The sequence below is a fragment of the Trichosurus vulpecula genome, chromosome 3, assembly GCF_011100635.1.
Source record: "Trichosurus vulpecula isolate mTriVul1 chromosome 3, mTriVul1.pri, whole genome shotgun sequence".
NCBI lineage: Eukaryota > Metazoa > Chordata > Mammalia > Diprotodontia > Phalangeridae > Trichosurus > Trichosurus vulpecula.
In genome coordinates, this window is record NC_050575.1 from 363374902 (window position 1) to 363395216 (window position 20315).

Genomic DNA, 20315 nt, shown 5'->3' on the forward strand with positions numbered 1-20315 from the left:
AAAGAGAAGGAAAGGCTTAGAAATTTCTGTTTCTGTGTCCTTTTATGTGTGTGTCTGTCTCTTTCTATACCTGTTGCTGTCTTTTTGTGTTTCTGGGGTCTTACATGTGTCTGTGTCCTTGTGCATGCCTGTGAGTTCATCTCAGAATATATGAGTGTGTTTCTATCTGCATCTGAGGGAGATTTTCCTGAACTTACTCCCTAGTCTTTTACCTGGTCAGTATGTTCTGATCCCATAAATTTACCAACTCTCTGGTTCTGTTACCTCCTTTTCTCTCTTCCACAGTAGGTAATTCACAGTGAAGAGATGATTGAGAATCCAGGGACCTTCTCCACCAGAAGTGATGAAAATAGATAGGGGTTGGCTATGGATAGGATGGGAGTCATAGATGCTTGAGTTCTTCATGGAGAAGTGGAGATGAAGTAAATTAATTTATGGCCATAGGCAGGGTTGGATGGACCACTTCTGCTGCAAACACATCTATCTTTTGGACAGGGGAACTGACTGGAGAAGGAAGTAATAGCTTTTAATTGCCAGTCAGACTCAGAGATAGAAGACATCTAGGAGGCCTCATGAATGAAGTACAAGGATATCTAATAGTGAGTCTAGGATAATAAGGGTTCAGGGGAGCCAGTTGTTCTTAGACTATATGTCTCTCTAGGAAGCATCTCTTCTCGTCCTCCCTTTTGCCCATTAGATATTGCTGCTTTCCTTGTTCCATCTGGAGAGATTTTAGGTAAAAACAGAATGAAGCTTTGTGCTAGAGAAGTCTAGTATACAAGATTTCCTCATTCTGTTCTCATCTTATGGGAATTTTCTTGGCTGCTTCCATGAACTGTGTCCCCTGTGTTTCCATCTCCTTGACACAACCAAGAGAGCATGAGTTCCTGTGCAGGCAGGCCCTGGGGAACACATACGATCTAAGGTCATTTGTTCCAGATTAGGAGGAAGGAGAAGTGTTCATGGAGGGAAAGTGAGTCAACTATCAATCATCTTGGGGAAATAAATCTATACGTCTTGGCTAGGGAACTCAGGCATCTTGGTTATTCAGTCCTGGTCTCATGCATCTAGGGCTGTCAGCAGTGCAGAAAAGTAAAACCTTTGCACTATTTTTACATTTCTTGGATATACTTATCATCTCCTCCTCCTCCTGGTCTTCTTCTTTATCCTTCTTCTTCACAAAAGCAATAATTTAAAAAAGCCAGACTTGTGACTTTAATGGTGTAGGGAAATGCTGATGAGGTATAGATATAAAATGATATGGTACAGCAAATAGTGTTGTACAAAAACAACAAAAATGATAATTTTAAAAATCCCAAACCTGTGATTTCATTCATGTTATGAAATTCTAGGAGCAGCTAGCTGTTTCAGTGGATAGTGTAGTGGCTCTGGAGTCAGGAGGACCTGAGTTCAAATCTAGGCTCGGATGACTTACTAGCTGTGTGACCCTAGGCAAGTCATTTAACCCTGAGTGCCTTAAAAAAGATTCTGGTACTTATTTAAGCAAATGGGCAGGTATTTGCAACCTGTAGTCTTAGAGACTTTCTGAAAACATGAAAAGTTAAATAAGTTTCCCAGGATTCCACAGCCAAAATATATCAGGGGTCAGGTTTGAATAGGATAACCAGGAGAACTAGAGGATCCTGTCTGGCCAAAGAGGATGAGATAGGCGTAAACAATCAGCAGGTAGCAGTGAGATGCTGACCTAGAAGATCATAAATGTTGGGGGATTGGGGGTAGAGAGACTTGGCTATTTAGAAAATTTTGGCATTGGAGCATTAGAGGATTGACCTTTGGTACAGAGAAAATGAGCATCCAGAAGGGATTAGGGAGTTCTCAGGTATGCATCTGAACAGACTCAATGGCTTCATGAAATGAGACTGATACCTAACTTACATCCAACTTTTCCAGACTCTTGTGGATAGTTTGGAGGGAATTCCATTGTATTTGAGTCCTAGTTAGAATGGTCCTATGTACAAACAAACTGTATCTAGGATAAATAGGAAATAATTAACAGCTGGAAATGGTGTTAGGTATTAAGAGAAATTGGGAAAGGATTACTGTAGCAGGTGAGATTTTAGCTGAGACTTGCAGGAAGTCTAGAGGTAGAGAGTAGAAGGGAGAGCATTACATGCATGGGGGACAGCCAGTGAAAATGCCTGAGGTTGATAGGTGGGGTATCTTGCATGAAGAACAGCAAGGAAGCCAGTGTCAGTGGATCAAAGAGAACATGGTGAGGTGCAATGTATAAGAAGACTGGAAAGGTAGTAGGGGAAGTTTGAAGGGCTTCAAGAACAAAAAAAGAAGAGCCACTAGAGTTTATTGATTCAGAGAGGTGATATGGTTAGCCTTCTGCTTTAGGAAGATAATTTTGACTGCTGATTGGAGGATGGAGAAGAGTGGGGAGAGACCTGTAGCAGGAAGACCAATCAGCAGACTGTTGGAACAGTCCAGACTTTAGGTGATGAAGGTCTGTACCAAGGTGATGACAGCATCAGAGGATAGGAGTGGGTGTTATAGAGAGAGATGTTTTGAAGGTAAAATCAACATGCTTTATCATTAAACTGCCTATACTCTTAGACCCAGCAACACCAATACTAGGTCTGTTTCCAAAGATGATTAGGACAAAAAGGAAAAGAATCTGTGTGTTCTGAAATATTTATAGCAGCTGTCTTTGTGGTTGCAAAGAACTGGAAATTGTGGGGATGCCCATCAACTGGGGAATGGCTGAACAAGTTGTGGCATATGATTATGATGGAAATGATGAGCTCATTGACCTTAAGAAAACATGAATAGAATTACACAAAATAATGAAAAGCAAAATAAGCAGAACCAAAACAATGCTGTATAAGGTAACAGCAATATTTTTTAAGAACAACTTTGAGTGACTAAGTCATTTGGTCTATTATAAGTGTACAAATAAGCTACAAAGAACTTATGAAGAAAGATGTTATCAGCTTCCAGGAAAGAACTGATAAATAGAAGAATGTACGGAACGATTTTAAATATACACACATATAATATATGTACATGCATACACACACACACACGTGTTTGTGTCTAATAGTAAGGTTGGGGGGGAAGGAAGAAAAAAAGAAAGCTACATGATAACTTTATTATATATTTTAAACTAACAGAAAGTTGTACATAATAGATTTGCAGGTTCATGCGCAAATGATCTTTTTAAAAATTCCAATATGCTATGAAAATATGCTTGTTCTTTCCTAAGTTCAGAATAAAACGAGTACAATTTTTAAAAATTCACCAAGGGGAAAAATGAAACATATTGAACAAGGGGAGAGGGGAGAGAGAGAGACAAGTCAAGGATGATACCTAGGTTTCGAGCCTGGGTGATTGGGACATGGTAGTGCTCTGAACAGCTATAGGGGAATTAAGAAGAGGGGAGGGCTTAAGGGAGCAGGTAGTGAGTGTAATTTTTGACATGTTGAGTTTAAGATATTTTTGGGACATCCAGTTTGAGACTCCCCAACTTGCACTGGAACTGGCACATTGGAACCCCAGAAGGATGGCAACTGCTGTTTTCAGGGTCCCAATGTTAACCTTGCATGTGGTTACCCTCCACAGACTGGTTCATGAGCTCCCATCAGTGTATTTTCCCTTAAAAATCATCCAGTAGACCCAATTCTTTAGCAAAGATATTTATTCAAACAACACGGCAAGAATACGGGTAACAAAACATTTGCCCCAAATCCAAGGGTGCTTTCTCTCACAACTCTGCCCAGAGGCGGAGGAAAACAGCAGAGCTAAATTCAAAGTATGATGGTATTTAGGGATACATGTAGGGAATACATATGGCTAAGGCAAGTTGCATCTCAGGAACTTCAGGGCCTCTGTATTCTCTCTTTCTTCAGAGAATCCTCACAAAATTTGTTGCAGTCTGAGATACCACCTCATACCTATCAGATGGGCTAATATGGCAAAAAAGGAAAATGATAAATGTTGGAAAAGTTGTGGGAAAACTGGAACATTAGTGCATTTTTGGTGGAATTGTGAACTGATCTAACCATTTTGGAGAGCAATTTGGAACTAAGCCCAAAGGGCTATAAAACTGTGCATACCCTTTGATCCAGCAACACCACTATTTGGTCTGTATCTCAAATAGATCATAAAAAAGGGAAAAGAGCCTATACATGCAAGATATTTATAGTAGCTCTTTTAGTGGTGGTAAAGAATTAGACATTGAGAGGATGCCTCTCAATTGGGGAATGCCTTAAGAAGTTGTAGTATGTGAATGTAACGGAATACTACTGTGGTATAAGAAATGATGAGCAGAAGGATTTAAAAAATACCTGGAAAGACTTCAATCAACTTATTCTGAGTGAAGTGAGCAGAACCAGAATATTGCACACAGCAACAATAGCATTGTGAAATGACCATCTTTGATAGACTTAGTTCTTCTCAACAGTAACAATGATCTAAGACAATTCCAAAAGATTCATTGTGGAAAATGCTATCCACCTCGAGAGAAAGAACTATGGAGTCTGAATGCAGATGAAAGCATACTGTTTTCTATTTCTTTTCTTTCTTGCAGTTTTCCCCTTTTGTTCTGATTCTTCTTTCACACCATGACTGGTTCAAGGAAGTCATTTGGCTGTTACATTGACTCTTCACCAGGCTTGGTTGATTCTGGACTGGGCTAGGAAACCCACTCTGACATTAGGGTGTCAGAGTGCTGTCAGACAGTGTTGGGCATGCCACTCTATTATAGGCAGCAGCTATTGGAATGGGCCAGGCAGGTTGCTCTGTCACTAGGCTCTTCTCAGCGAGTGATGTTTCTGTTGTGCAGGCTGATATATTTGAGTCCTTGGTCTCATTCTTCGATGTGCAGCTACAGTCTTTTACCACCTTCAGCTACTGGTCTGGCTGGCTGATATTACACAACCTTTAGGTATATTACTCTTTTCAGCTAGTGATGTGGTGCTCTTTTCATCCATGGCAATAATTTTTAATATAGTATTAACAGAAACTTCTTCTCTCTGACTCCTTTAGACCCTCAGCTCTGAGGTTTCCCACCTCAAGCAGGAGAGTTCTAGCCTCTGATAATCCTTCTTTCAATAAGGTACTCAACCTTGGCTTATGGTGATCAGCCTCAATTCAGTTATATTTTCTAGACATTGGAAATAGAAAAGAAAGACACTTGGGGTCTTGCACAGATGACTAGCTAAGGACAAACGTATGAGTGCAGTCTGGTTCTTTGTTGATCTCTTAATATGATGAAGCCTCAGACCCTTCCTGAAGTGTGTGGTATTTATTCTGAATCTTAAACCTTTCCCATTTACATTGCAAGGCCTCTGGCTTTTTACCCCTCCTGATCTTTCAGCCCTGGTGAAGCCTCAGTGGGACAGACTATTACATAGCTAAAACATTGCTGTCCATGATGCTTGCAATCCAAATAAAGAAGATCATGGTCGTGTAGGCTGTATGTGTAATGGCCTGATGTCCTGTCATTAGGGCATGGAGGCCTCTGGGCACTATGGTGGAGGTGAGGTGCAGGTCTTCTAGGGTCAGACAGACCAGGAGCATGCACAAAGGCATGTGAAGATATGGATGTCAAATAGTAAATTCCAAAACAGAGCTCCATCTCCTCCTCCAGCCCATCTTTGACATCTATGCTTTCCAGCTTCCCTGGCTTCCTTCAAGTCTCAGCTAAAATCTCACGTATTGAAAACCTTTTATTACCTCTCCTAATTCTACTGCCTTCCCTCTGTTCATTATTTCTAAGTTAACCTGTATATAGCTTGTTTGTACATAGTAGTTTTAATGGTATGTCTCTCATTAGATTGCAAACTCCTTGAGAGAAGTGACTTTCAATTTTTCTTTTTATCCTCAGCACTTAGATGTTTACCAGAAAAATGGTAGGCACCTAATAAATGTTTGCTGACTGACTGACATCCTTTGAGGGCATCACCATCACTTTACTTACTCAGGTTTGCATACTTGGTGTCATCCTTTCTTCTTTACTCCACCTTACCCTCTCCATATTATATTAGTTACCAAGCATTACTGACTTTACCTCCATTGTATCTTTAACATTCATTGTCCTTTCTCTACTCCCATTGCTACCACCCCAAATTGACCTGGAATATTTCAACAACCTCCTAAAAGTTCTTCTTACCTCAAGTCTCTCATGTCTCCAATTTATTTTCCCGAGCAACTGTCAAAGAGATATTCCTAAAGCATAGCTTTGACCATGGCCCTCCATTAAAAAGTGTCTAGTGGTTTTCTACTCCCTCTATGACAGACGTTTGAACCTTGGTTATATAAACAATAATATATATGTATATACATATACAAACATAATACATACATACATATTTGATATTTTTTCCTCCAACATAGTTTCCTTTGTAATCCTACGTATTTTATGTATTTATTAGCATTATTCTGAAAAGGGGTCCATGGATTTAATCAGAATGCCAAAGCAGCCCGTCACACAAAAATGTTTATAGCCCTTATCCTAGGACAAATTTCATTGTTTGGTATTAAAAGTCCACTGTAATCACGCTTCAGCCTGTTTTTCCACAATGGGCATACTGCCCATTAGTCTTCTTCAAACATTGCAAACAAAGCAGCCTACCTGCTGTTTCTCATACATGTCATTCCATCTTCCATCTTTATGCTTTTGCACTAGTTGTCTTCCATGCTTCCTCACCTCTGCATCACTTCTTTTAATAAGTAGTAAAATTCTATATAATAATTCACGTGCAGGGAGAAGAGCAGAAGTTTTGTAAAAGATTATATTGTAACCTCAGCATGCCATCTTTTACTTGATATCTTTCCTGAATCTACCAGCTTCTAATGCCCTCTGAAACTAACTTGTATTTACTTTGCATATATTTTATATTAATTTATATATGTATATCTTGTTTTCTCCAATAGGATGTAAGCTTCTTGAGGGGAAGGATAATTTTATTTCTGTCTTTGTTGCCCCAGCTCATTACACAGGAGCTGATACAAAATAAGTGCTTAATAAACACTTTGCTTGATACTAAATGTTCGTTGAATTAAATTGAGTTCTATGATTCTAAGGCATTCACAAGATCGCTTTTGTAAGAATCAGTCTCTGTAGAGCTAGCTTCATGTCCTGATTTCTCAGGCTATAGATAAAGGGGTTAAGCATGGGGGTAACCACAGTAAAGATAACTGTGGCCACTGTGTCCACAGCTGAATATGAGGATGAGGGGCGCAGGTAGATCCCCATTATGGCCCCATAGAAGAGGGAAACCACAGTGAGGTGGGAACCACATGTGGACAGGGCTTTCTGTATTCCTTGGGTAGATGGGATCTTCATCACATTGGAGAATATGAAGACATAAGAGATGGCAATGCATGTGAATGGAGTAACAAACATTGCTCCACCCACAGTGAACACCATCAAATCACTGATGAAGGTGTCTGAACAGGACAGCTTTCGAACTGGGTAGGGATCACAGAAAAAGTGAGGAATGATGTTTTCTGCACAGAAAGACAATTGAGCCATAAGCAGGGTGTGTAAGAGGGCATGCAGATTAGTGATGACCCAGGATATGGCCACCAGAAGGATGCAAAGTCCAGGGCGCATCACTGTGGTGTAGTGAAGTGGGCGGCAAATTGCCATGTAGCGGTCATAAGCCATCACCATGAGAAGAAACCCATCCATGTTTGCAAAAGTAATAAAGAAATACATCTGCAACATGCACTCCACATAAGAAATAGAGTTGCTTCTCATCATGTGGTTTACCAACATCTTGGGGATTGTAACTGAAGAAAAGCAAAGGTCAACAAAAGAGAGGTTGGCCAGGAAGAAGTACATGGGTGAGTGTAGTTGGGCGTCCAAACCAATGGCCATTATGATGAGCAGGTTCCCAATCACAGTGATAAGATAGACACACAGGAATAGCCAGAAGAGAATTTGCTGCTGTTCTGGCTGACTGGAGAGCCCCAAGAGAAGGAATTCAGAGATAATGGTTTGGTTTTCTCTGCCCATATCTGCCAGAGGAAAAAATATACCTAAATCAACAAAAGATTTTAATAGTTACTGACATTTTTTGTTTAGGAACTAGTTTTCTTGCATGCCCCCAAATCCAAGATGTTTCTTCATCTGGCATTATTTTAACGGCAAAATTAGTCTAAGCTTTTAAACTAATGATCAAATACTCATGTCAGGGAGTTGAGGATTTGGTCATGCATACAGTACCGATTTAAAGGCAGTAAATAAAGAAATAATGTAAGTTGTTCTGCGTGGAGAAAAAAAATAGTTCCCTTAGCAATTGGTGTTGTGAACAGTCTTTTCAATGTTCATGAAGGACATGTATCTGTGACTTTCCTGTGCTGAAATAAACTTGTAAATTTTTTTAATTTTTTTAAAATTTAATATAATTAGTTTTCAGCATTATCACAAGAGCTTGAATTACAAATTTTCTCCCCATTTCTACCCTCCCCCCCACTCCAAGACAGTGTATATTCTGGCTGCCCTGTTCCCCAGTCAGCCCTCCCATCTGTCACCCCACTCCCCTCCCATCCCCTTTTCCTTTCCTTTCTTGTAGGGCAAGATAAATTTCTATGCCCCCTTGCCTGTGTATCTTATTTTCTAGTAGCATGCAAAAACCATTTTTGTTGTTTTTGAACATCTGTTTTTAAAACTTTGAGTTCCAGATTCTCTCCCCTATTCCCTTCCCACCCACCCTCCCTAAGAAGTCAAGCAATTCAACATAGGCCACATGTGTATCATTATGTATAAACCTTCCACGATACTCATGTTGTGAAAGACTCACTATATTTTGCTCCTTCCGGACCTATCCCCCTTTATTGAATTTTCTCCCTTGACCCTGTCCCATTTTGAAAGTGTTTGTTTTTGATTACCTCCACCCCCATCTGCCCTCCCTTCTATCATCCTCCCCTTTTTTATCTTCTTCCTCCTACTTTCCTGTGGGGTAAGATACACACTTGAGTATGTATGGTATTCCCTCCGCAGGTCAAATCTGGTGAGACCAAGATTCACTCATTCCCCCTCACCTGACTTCTCTTCTCTTCCTACTGAACTGCTTTTTCTTGCCACTTTTATGTGTGATAATTCACCCCATTCTATCTCTCCCTATCTCCCTCTCTCAATATATTCCTCTCTCATCCCTTAATTTTATTTTATTTCTTTTAGATATCTTCCCTTCATCTTCAACTCACCCTGTGCCCGTTCTTTCTCTCTCTCTCTCTCTATATATATATATACATGTCCATATATACATACATACACACTCACATGTACATATATATACATAAACATATTCCCTTCAGCTAATACTGACTCTCATGAATCATACACATCATCTTTCCATGTAGGAATGTAAACAAAACAGTTCAACTTTAGTAAGTCCCTTGAAATTTCTTTTTCTTGTCTTTTTTCTTGATTACCTTTTCATGCTTCTCTTGAGTCTTGTGTTTGAAAGTCAAATTTTCTATTCAGCTCTGGTATTTTCACTGAGAAAGCTTGAAAGTCCTCTATTTTATTGAAAGTCTATATTTTGCCTTGGAGCATGATACTCAGTTTTGCTGGGTAGGTGATTCTTAGTTTTGATCCTAGCTCCATTGACCTCCAGAATATCATATTATAAGCCCTTTGATCTTTTAATGTAGAAGCTGCCAGATCTTGGGTTATTCTGATTGTGTTTCCACAATACTCAAATTGTTTCTTTCTGGCTGCTTGCAGTATTTTCTCCTTGATCTGGGAGCTCTGGAATTTGGCAACAATATTCCTAGGAGATTTCTTTTTGGGATGTTTTTGAGGAGGCAATTGGTGGATTCTTTCAATTTCTATTTTGCCCTATGGCTCTAGAATATTGGGGCAGTTCTCCTTGATAATTTCTTGAGAGATGATATCTAGTCTCTTTTTTTGATCATGGCTTTCAGGTAGTCCAATAATTTTTAAATTATCTCTCCTGGATCTATTTTCCAGGTCATTGGTTTTTCCAATGATATGTTTTACATTGTCTTCCATTTTTTCATTCCTTTTCCTCTGTTTTATAATGTCCTGATTTCTCATAAAGTCACTAGTTTCCACTTGCTCCAAACAAATTTTTAAGGTGGTTTTTCTTCAATGGTCTTTTGGACCTCCTTTTCCATTTGGCTAACTCTGTCTTTCAAAGCATTCTTCTCATTGGCTTTTTGGAGTTCTTTTGCCATTTGAGTTAGTCTATTTTTTATGGTGTTGCTTTCTTCAGTGTATTTTTCAGTATTTTTTTGGATCTCCTTTAGCAAGTCATTGACTTGTTTTTCATGGTTTTCTCACATCCTTCTCATTTCTCTTCCCAATTTTTCCTCTACTTCTCTAACTTGCTTTTCCAAATCCTTTTTGAGCTCTTCCATGGCCTGAGACCAGTTCATGTTTTTCTTAGAGGCTTTTGTTGTAGGCTCTTTGACTTTGTTGACTTCTTCTGGCTGAATGTTTTGGTCTTCTTTGTCACCAAAGAAAGATTCCAAAATCTGAGACTGAATCTGGGTGAGTTTTTGCTGCCTGGCCATATTCCCAGCCAACTAACTTGACCCTTGAATTTTTCAGTGGGCTATGACTACTTGTAGAATAAAGAGTCCTATGTTCCAAGCTTGGGGGATGCACCAGCTCTGCCACACCAGCACTCCTCTTTCCCCAAGAACCCTCAACCCAGACTGGACTTAGGTCTTCAGCAGGCTCTTCACTCCTGCTCTGATCCCCCACTTAATTCCTCCCACCGGGTGGGCCTGGGGCCAGAAGCAACTGCAGTTGTAGTTCTGTAGCTGCCCAACCTCTTCTGCCCCCAAGGTGGTAGCTGAACAGCGAATTCCTTCCACTCCCGCAGCTTTTCCCACTAACCTTCTCTGTTGTCTTTGGTGTTTGTTGGTTGAAAAGTCTGGTAACTGCTGCAGCTCACTGATTCAGGGCGCTAGGGCATGCTCCACCCAGCTGCTGGTCCGGTTGGTCCACGTCGCCCATGCTGGGCTCTGCTCTGCTCCACTCCGCTCCCAGCCCCGCTCCACTCTGCTCCCAGCTCTGTGTGGGATAGACCTCACCCAGAGACCATTCAGGCTGTCCTTGGCTGGAGCCCTGCTTCCCTCTGCTATTTTGTGGGTTCTGCAGTTCTAGAACTGGTGCAGAGTCATTTTTTATAGGTTTTTGGAGGGACTCAGCTGGGAGCTCATGCTAGTCCCTGCTTTCCAGCCACCATCTTGGCTCCACCCCCTGAACTTGTAAATTTGCATCCTTCTCACAATCATTCCCACTTCTACACTCCACCTCCACACTCTTAAGAACTTCTCTTGAAATTTATACAAGATATTATTGGTAGTGAGAGGCTGCCCTGGAGTCAGGAACCCTGGATTTACTTAAGTCCAGTCTCTCAAACATACTAGCTGTGTGACCATTGGTATTTAGCCTTGTAGTATATCCTCAGGCAGTCCTGCAAGAGTTTAAGTGTCCTCTCCCAACATTTTATTTGCTTCAATTAATACTTTTTTCTTTTTCTTCCACTCCACTCAAACCATTGAAAAAAAGAGAAAGAAAACTCTGGTAATAAATGTACAATTGAGTAAAACATATTCCCATGTGGCCATGTTCAAAACACATGTCTCATTTTGCACCCTGGATCTATCACCATTTCGTCAAGAGATGGACAACATGCTGATTCACCAGTCCTCTGGAATCATGGTTAATCCATGTCTGAGAATATAAGTTATGGGAGTGGAAAACCAAGTGAAATCTGCACTGGTAGAGAAATTTTCCACTCTGGGAATTTCATGAAATGATGAAATCACAGTCACAGATTGAAATAATAGATGACAGATAAATAGGTAGGTAGGTAGGTAGACATAGCTAAATATAAACAGATAAACTTTATTGGTGATATTTGCTTAAGTTCCCTGGATCCAATCTACAAGTGAGTCTTTAGTTGAGATTCAGTTTGTAAGTATTCATTTTATATTCTGCCTTTTTAATTTTAACAACATAACTGTTAGAGCAGCCAAAAATACCAACCTGATAAATTATTTCATAGAGTTTTAAAAAAGTTAACATACTAAATAAAATTTGATGATTCTATTTTTTTTTAAATTAAGCAATCAATGTAGTAGAAGAACTGTGAGGCATACAGGGAAGATCATTGGATTTGGAATCTGAAGACTTGGATTTTAGCCTTTAATTTAATAAACATTACTGCTTGTTAACTGTGTGACCTTGAGCAAGTCTCTTAGTCTCCATGTACCTTGGTTTGTAACATGTGGGATCCATAATACTTTTATTATCTAGCTAATAGTGTTATTTTTAACAAATCACCTTAAAATGCTTTTTAAAATATGAACCTTAGGTTTTTATCAGCTACAACTGTATGAAATAGTAAAAAAAGCTAGGTTTTTGAACCTGGTGATCTAGGTTCAAGTCTTTAGTATTTAACATTTTTGTGACTTCAAATAAATCATTCAACCTCTCTGTTCCTCGGTTCTTTATTTTTAAACTGAAGGAGTTGTACTAGATGATCTTTAGGGACCCATCCAGTTCTTAAGCTATGATCTAAGATCTAAATCTTAGGATCTTATTATCTTATGACCTAACATTGGTTTCCCTTCAATGCCCTTAGATGTGAGTGCTATTTCCTAACTTACCCTAATCTCCTTATGAGCCTGCTACATTGCTCTGAGATTTCAAGATGGTTTGTACTCAGTCTTATGGCGATTGCACATCAAAGTTTCCCTGTAGATTTTCATAGTTGCTGGCTTTAGGTGATTTGGTTTGAAGATTTCTTCCTGTAACTCTTTTCTTTCCCAGTCTGTCAGTCTTTACAACATTCAGCTCCTTCAGAAAGATATGTCTTCCATGATACAGTAGAGAAAAGGGAAAGAGAAAGCTATGCAGCATACTTTTCTATGGAAGACATAAATGGCCTTAATATTTTCCTATCAGAATAAAATTAATTTCCCATGTTGCTCTTAAAACGTAGAGAATTTTAAGCGACAGGTTCATAGAGCATCAGAGCAAGGGGAGACTTCAGAGTTCAAGAGTTCCTTGGGTAGACCAAAGAACACATGCTATAGGAATCCAAAAAAGGGAAATCTCAGTGTAGCTTGGATTAATCAGAGAGAATGGGGACTTTGACTGGGCCTTGATATGTAGGTAGCATTTAGTTACCAAAGGAAGGGCAAAACAGTTTGGACAGAGGGAAATAGGGCACACCAGGTTTTGCAGGTGGAAAAACACAAAGTAGTGAGGAAGGGAAAATGAGAACAGCCTAGCTGGAATGGAGGGTGCAAATTAGAGGAAAAAATGAAGAATGTAGCAAAAAAGGAACAGTGGGGTCTATTGATAAGAATGTCAGTTCAAAGGCAGAATCTTTAAAATAGAAATGGGAAATTTCTGTGATTTCTACCTGGCTCTATTATGAGACGTTCCTGTTTTATTGTAATGGGCAGACCATTGAATTTGATTCCAGAAAACCTGGTTCTGATAGCAGCTCTAACTACCTATATGGCTAGTCAAACTATTTTGGTCTTCAGTTTCTTTAAAAATGAGAGTTTAGGACTAGATGATGTTTAAAGTTCCTCTGAGCCCTGGTTCCTAGGATTCTCTCTCAAGGGCCACAGTCTAGCCTAGTTTTTACCAAATAGTAACTGAGCCACTGCTCCAGTCGTGATGCTTCTATTCTGTGCTAAAAATTGTATCTTATTCTTGGCGGGGGTAAGAGGCAAGCTAGGATTGTCTGAGGTACAATTTCTTGCTGACTTTGATCTCGACTAGAGAAGGAAGTTGTATCTGTGTGTCTGTGCATAGTTATGTTTATTATCTATGTGTCTGAACATGAGTTATGTGTGTATGTATGTGTTTGAAGGCAATGCTCTGGCTGCTGTTTCCTAGGCCTTACCTGGATGGTTTGTAAAGACCTCAGGTATTTTCATTTAAAGCACTGACTCTGTTACTCCTATTTCTTTTCTCCAGTTAATGGGAAATTCAAAGCCATCCAAAGGTTGAGGGCCCAGAGAAATTCTAAGTTCCCCCTGGAGTAGATGACATAGAAAGAGAGACTGTTGGTCCTTGGACAAGATAGGGCGGACCTAGTTCTTCTGCCTCAGTGGGATTTTATGTTGGGCTTGTGGTGGGAATATTTACCAACGTCATAAACCTCTGAGATTTCATGCCCATAGCACTTCATTAATGGCAAAGGAGGAATAATGTCCCTGTTCTATTCATCTCTCTTATGGTTTTCATGTTAATACATGTGAGTGACTGCAATTCTAGGTCTAACCTGGCCACTCACTGTCACTTTGGCAAGTCATCGTCACTCTTAGAGTCTGAGATTTTTTTCATGAAAGAAGAGATTAGATTAGATGATCTCCAGGGTCCCTTCCTAATTTAAAATTGTATTTCCAATTTCTTCTATGATTATATGAATCTTGGATTTAGAAGGGACCTTAGAAGTCATCTAGCCTGCCTCCCCCTTATCATTACAAGATGTGTAAATTCTGTGAGAAAGATCCCTGAAAAGTGGTCAGTCTCTTTTTGGATGTAGTTGATGACAGGGAACTCACTACTTCACAAAGCAATGCATTCCATTTTCAAACACATCAAATTGTTGGGAACTTCTTTCTTATATTGATAAAAAGAATCACTTTTGTATAAGTTCCATTTTAGTCAAACAAAATAAGTCTAAACTTTACTGCATAAATCGGGCTTTCAGATATTTGAAGACATTTCTTATGTTTCCACAAAGTTTTATTTACTATTTATTTATTAGAAGCTAAAAAAGCTGTGCTCCTTCAGGTAATCCTAATATGGCATGGTTTGAAGCCCCTGACAATTCACATTACTCTCTTCTTGTCAATAAACTTACAGCATGCTTTCCAGAGTTAGCACTATATTTCAGATGTGGACTATAGCTTGACCAGTGTAGAATAGGCATCTGAAACTCAACATGTTCAAAACAGAACCCAATATCTTTCCAATCAAAACCTTCTGTCCTTTGTGAGGGCACCAGCCAAGCCTTCAAACTCTATACCACCCTCAAGTTTTCACTCTCATTCATCCTAGCGTGTTGTCTAATGTGAAGTAGGCAAGATAGGAGTATCAGACGGTAGAATGAAAATTGAAAAGTCTTTGGTCCCAAGTACTCCCTGTGGCATAGCTGGCGCATGGTAGTAATTAGGCAAATACTTGGGCAATGGTAATTGTTGGGTGAGGTAAGAGAAAGCAAGAGTTGAGACAAGAGGGGAGTGGACAGCATTCAATTTGAGCTCCCCCCCACTCAAGTGGCTATGTGCTGTCAGTATGTAAGAGGCTTGGTTGAGCAGGAGAATTAGTATCAGTCAAGGAGTCTTAAGTGGAAGTCTCAAGTTGCTCAAGTCTAGGAAGCCACAAATCAGGAACTATAAGAAAACTGACACTTTATCCAACCTCAAGCGATTTCCCAGAAGCTTAGGATTCTATTCTGAAGATATTAGTGCCCTATGCCAACATGGCACTGGCGTCCCATGTGCTACTCCCTGCTTTTTTCTAGTTAACTCAGCCACCTCTACAAAATTAAATACAATCATTGTCACTCCCCAAAGAATGACTCCCTAAGCTTCACACTATTACTTGGTTAGGCAGTGTTGGAGCAAGACCTCTACCAATTCTGGAGCACACGCATTGTACACTACCATTTATATTCTCACTGTAGGCCTTTATCCCTGTAAATACCATAGGTTCTAGAGTTAGGCACATTACTTCTACGGGTAAAAGATACCTGTATTCTTTCTACTGACTTTTTTTTTACTATTTTTATTCTGACACATATTTTTTTCTACTGGTCTGCCTATTAGCAGGATTTGGAGGGAATTTGGATAATTTAGCTTGACATCAAGTTGAAGTTGTTATAACAAATATGGTAGAGTAGATATGGAGTGAGGAAGATAATTCTTATCATCAGGCTACTAGATTTATCACCTAAGTGATGCTAAGTCTGATGGCCACCTCACTGATTCCTGGGTCTGAACCCATATTTCACATGATGACATAATGGTCAAAATCATGTTGAAATCACAGCTTCCTAAACAGTGTTGGATATAAGGTCCAATACAGACTCACATGTTTCACCAAGAGACTGCAATCACAGGTCTAGGGCACTGACCATTGACCAGGAAGGATGGACAAATATAAGGTTAAGACTATGTAAGACTGAGTCTCACTTGTGTGCTGATTGCCATCCTGCTTGAAAGGTCAACAACTGGGCCTGAGGACATATCTATATATAATTTTCAATTTTGTTTTATGAATCCAAACATGTCTAACAATAGAGGGTAAGGTGAACTAGTTCCTCAGTTGGTTAAATGAATCTTCTGCCTCCTATGTCCACTGAAAAGCTGGTGGTGTTTTTTTAAACAGATTTCTGAATGGTACCGTAAGGGTAGAGAACCCAGGGAGAAAGTGACTTTAAAATCTCCACAAAGCAGAGGGACCATTGTAGATCCTTTGTGGAGCTGGGGTTCCCCTCTGTGTGGTATGGCCTTTACCTTACATGGATTTGTGCCAACATATATGCTCCATGAATTATATTCCCTTATTATTTTCTTGAATTTTTACCAACCCAAATTAACAAATTGGTGCTGGTGTAGGTACTGCAACGTGGCACTTCCCCATTTCATGTGCTGTAGAGGGTTCTTGGAATATGAGGATATTATCAAGATCACCTACTACCCCTTAATACAATAGGTCTTGGAGGAGGTTTTGCACATCTCTGAACAACTTCTGAGGTGTCTTACAGCCCAAATGGTATATATTAATTCACTAGTGTTCATTCAAGTTTTATCATGCTCAGCAAGTTGACTTCGAATCATTTTCATTTTGAACCAGGGCCAAGCTCCATGTCCCACAGATATTCAATTTGGCAAATATTACTGGCCCTGTCAACTAGTCTATCAGACTGGGTATCAAGTGCAGGAGATCATGGTTTCAGAGTGTGATTGTATATAGAGACATGACAGAGATTCAGGTCTCCACTTTTTGACACATAGCCTCGTGGTTCCAATCAATCAATCAATAAGCATTTATTGAATACCTGCTACATGCCAGGAACTTTGCTAGGCACTGAGGATACAAACACAAAAATCAAACTGTCCCTGCCCTCAAGGATCTTACATTCGAGCAGTGGAAACTACATATAAGCGACTCGGAAATGTATACAAAGTGAAATAAAAGAAATTGGGTGAGGGGCACTAGTAGTTAGGTCTCATGTAGAAGGAGGCATTAGAACTGATCTTTAATGAGGGTGAGGGGTTCTACAAAGAGTAGTGGAGAAGGGAGTGCATTGCAGGCATGAGGATGTGGGACAGTTGGTACAAAGGCACAGACATAGATGGGAGATGGGATTCAACAGTGAGGAACAGCAAGAAGATCAGTTAGATTGAATTATTGCATTAAGAGTAATTGAAGAAAATGTAACAAACCTGGAGAGGCTGAAGCCAGATTGTTAAGGGCTTTCATGATCAAATAGGAATTTGTTTGTTTTTTTAGGCACAATAGGGAACCACTGAAGCTTTTGTGAGTAGGAGAGTAACATGGTTAGAACCTTTGCTTTTGGAAAATACCTTTGGTAGCAGTGTGGCAGATGGTTTGGAGAAAGTGGAGACTTGCGGTAGGCGGAACATTTAGGAGGCTGTTACAAAAATCCCAATACAGTCCTCCAGCAGGGAAAAAGGAGGGCCGGATAGACTCCTCTGTTCAGTTCTTCTCCAACACCTCCCATAGGAACACTATCTCTGGCCTGGTCAATGAAGAGATCTAGACTGGGACTCTTGGAACAAGGCTGTACAATTGAATAACCTAATAGGGGACCATATCTGCCATATTTGGGGGGCACTCTCTGCTATGTCTCCTTTTTATGGAACTCTAAAATCAAGGTGTTCTGGTGTAGGAAGTGGATAGCTCCCATGGCAAGATATGAGATGTAATTTTGGTAAGCCACGTGTTTTTCAGTGTGAGAATTGTGTAAACTAGTGTTCCATGAGCCTTCTGTACTGATGTGACTGGGATTGTTGGAAAAGTATTCTCTAGTACTACCAGGAAAGAGGGAAGGAAAGTTCATGTTTATGTTCACAATATTTCTTCCTTTCTACAGGGACTTGGTGTTTTCAATCAAGGATCTGCTTTGAACTACCAGTGGGATGTTTCTGGGTCTGCAGCAAAGTTGGCAAATGCCATTGTGACCAGCATAACCAGGACCAATAATAAAGACCCTGAAAGTTTGACCGTAAGGGTCTAAAGGCAGTGAGAAACAGTATGGAGAGTGAGAATCAGTATAGAAACAGAGTTAAAAAAGACAAAATGTCCATCTCTTGAAAGTAGATTGATTTCTTGCTGTACTTCAACTCTAGTCCCAACTAGGATGGGTGGTCCACATCCTAGCCTAACCACTTCCCACTTCCAATGTAATGTAAGCTCCGTGGGGCAGGGGCTTTGTAATTTTCCTCTTTGTGTGCCCTAAGACTAGCAATTAGTAGCTGCTTAATAAATGCCTTCACACCCTAAATGCATAACAAATGCTTGACTTAAGAAAATGAATGAAGGATGAATAGCAACTCATGAGGCATCTTTACCCCTGATTGAAGATAGAGTAATCTCTGCTACCTGGGTCCAAGGCCACCCTCTTCCAAGTAATAACTGAGCAAGGAATTTATATATTTCCAGGTCTCAAATATTTCTTATAGTATGGTTAATTTATCAGACATCTGAGATCGTTGCTGTTGGTACTGTCTGGTCTCTAGCAGTATGACAGTCTACAATTACAGGTATACAAGGTCGTTGATTTTGTGAATTTAGAGAACCATTTCATGACCTTCCAGAAGCAAGGTTCAAATGTGTTAGTACTCAAGGACATCAGACAGGTGGAAAGAGAATTTGTAAAGTGGGAAGGGTGACAGGCTAAAGAGATGAGTGAAGAATATTGAATCCAAAGGCCAGGCCAGATGGGTTCTTATGGAGGATATGGGATGATGCTAGAAAGGCTGAGGTGAGTAAGAGAATGATTACCAATCAAAGAGGGGTTCCCTGGGTTTAGGGAGCCAAAATGTAGGGAGAAGCATATAGGAGTCATATATAGCAGCAAAATATAGGAATCAACACTACCTGAACTTCAAGCTACTTCCCAGAAGCTTAAGTCTTTATTTCAAAGGTTTTCCTGCTCTCTGTCCCTTCTAGTCCTGAAACTTTGAACAGTTGGAGGACAGAAGCACTGCCTCCAGGTCACATATGTTCCCGGGCTGAGCCACACATTGGTGTATTGGACATGCTAGAGAAATGAGCTGTATGTGATAAAAGGAAACTGAATAGAGATAAATGTAAAGCCTTACCCTTAACAAAACTTAGAATACAGAAGGGGGAAAGAGCATGGATGGAAAATAGTACTGGGGGTTCTGGTGGACAGCAGGCTCAATATGATGTGATAATGTGATCTTAATGCTGCCTTGAGTGAAGAACAGTGTCTATATCAAGATGTATGACTCTCAGGGGCAGCTAGGTGGTGCAGTGAGTAGAGCACCAGCCCTGAAGTCAGGAGGACCTGAGTTCAAATACGGCCTCCGACACTTGACATATTCACTAGCTGTGTGACCTTGGGCAAGTCACTTAACCCCCATTGCCCTGCCTTCCCCACTCCAAAAAAAGAAAAGATGTGTGATTGTCTAGATGTGCTTGTCCCTGGTCAGAATGCGTGGGAAGTATTATGTTTAATTCAAAGTGTCACATCTTTTTTTTTCTTTTTTATTTAGTATTGTATTTTTCTCCAGTTACACGTAAAATCAATTTTTAACATTTGTTTTCAAAACTTTGAGTTCCAAATTCTCTCCCTTCCTCCCTCCCCACCCTCACCCCCTATTGAAAGAAGGCAAGCAATTTGATATAGGTTATACATGTGTAGTCATGCAATACATATCAATAATAGTCATGTTGTGGAAAAAAATGGATGAAAATTAAGAAAAATAAATAAAGTTGAAAAAAAGTGCTTCAATCTGTATTCAGACACTATTGGTTCTTTCTCTGGGGATGGATAGCATTTTTTCAACACAAGTTCTTCAGAGTTATCTTGGATCATTGTATTGCTAAGAATAGCTAACTGCTTCACAGCTGATCATTTTACAATATTGCTGTTACTTTGTAGACAGTACATTTCACTTTGCATCAGCCTGTGCAAGTCTTTCCAGGTTTTTCTGAGAGCATCCTGCTCTTCATTTCTTATAGTGCAATGTTATTCCATCATATTCACATACCACAACTTGCTCAGCCATTTCCCAATTGATGGGCATCCCCTCAATTTCTATTTCTTTGCCCCCAG

General features: G+C 39.9%; 1 protein-coding gene and 1 pseudogene across 1 annotated transcript; one reads left to right on the plus strand and one right to left on the minus strand.

Moving 5' to 3' along the window:
* LOC118841651 overlaps positions 1 to 20315 on the plus strand; it is a 1013973-nt pseudogene that overhangs the window by 357875 nt on the left and 635783 nt on the right.
* LOC118841662 (olfactory receptor 1361-like) lies at positions 7055 to 7987 on the minus strand. The gene has a single exon (XM_036749240.1). The coding sequence runs from the start codon at positions 7985 to 7987 to the stop codon at positions 7055 to 7057; it is 933 nt and encodes a 310-aa protein (XP_036605135.1).

Bases quoted from the DNA above. Each gene is read 5' to 3' on its own strand.
- LOC118841662 (XM_036749240.1), bottom strand. From the start codon at position 7,987: ATGGGCAGAGAAAACCAAACCATTATCTCTGAATTCCTTCTCTTGGGG.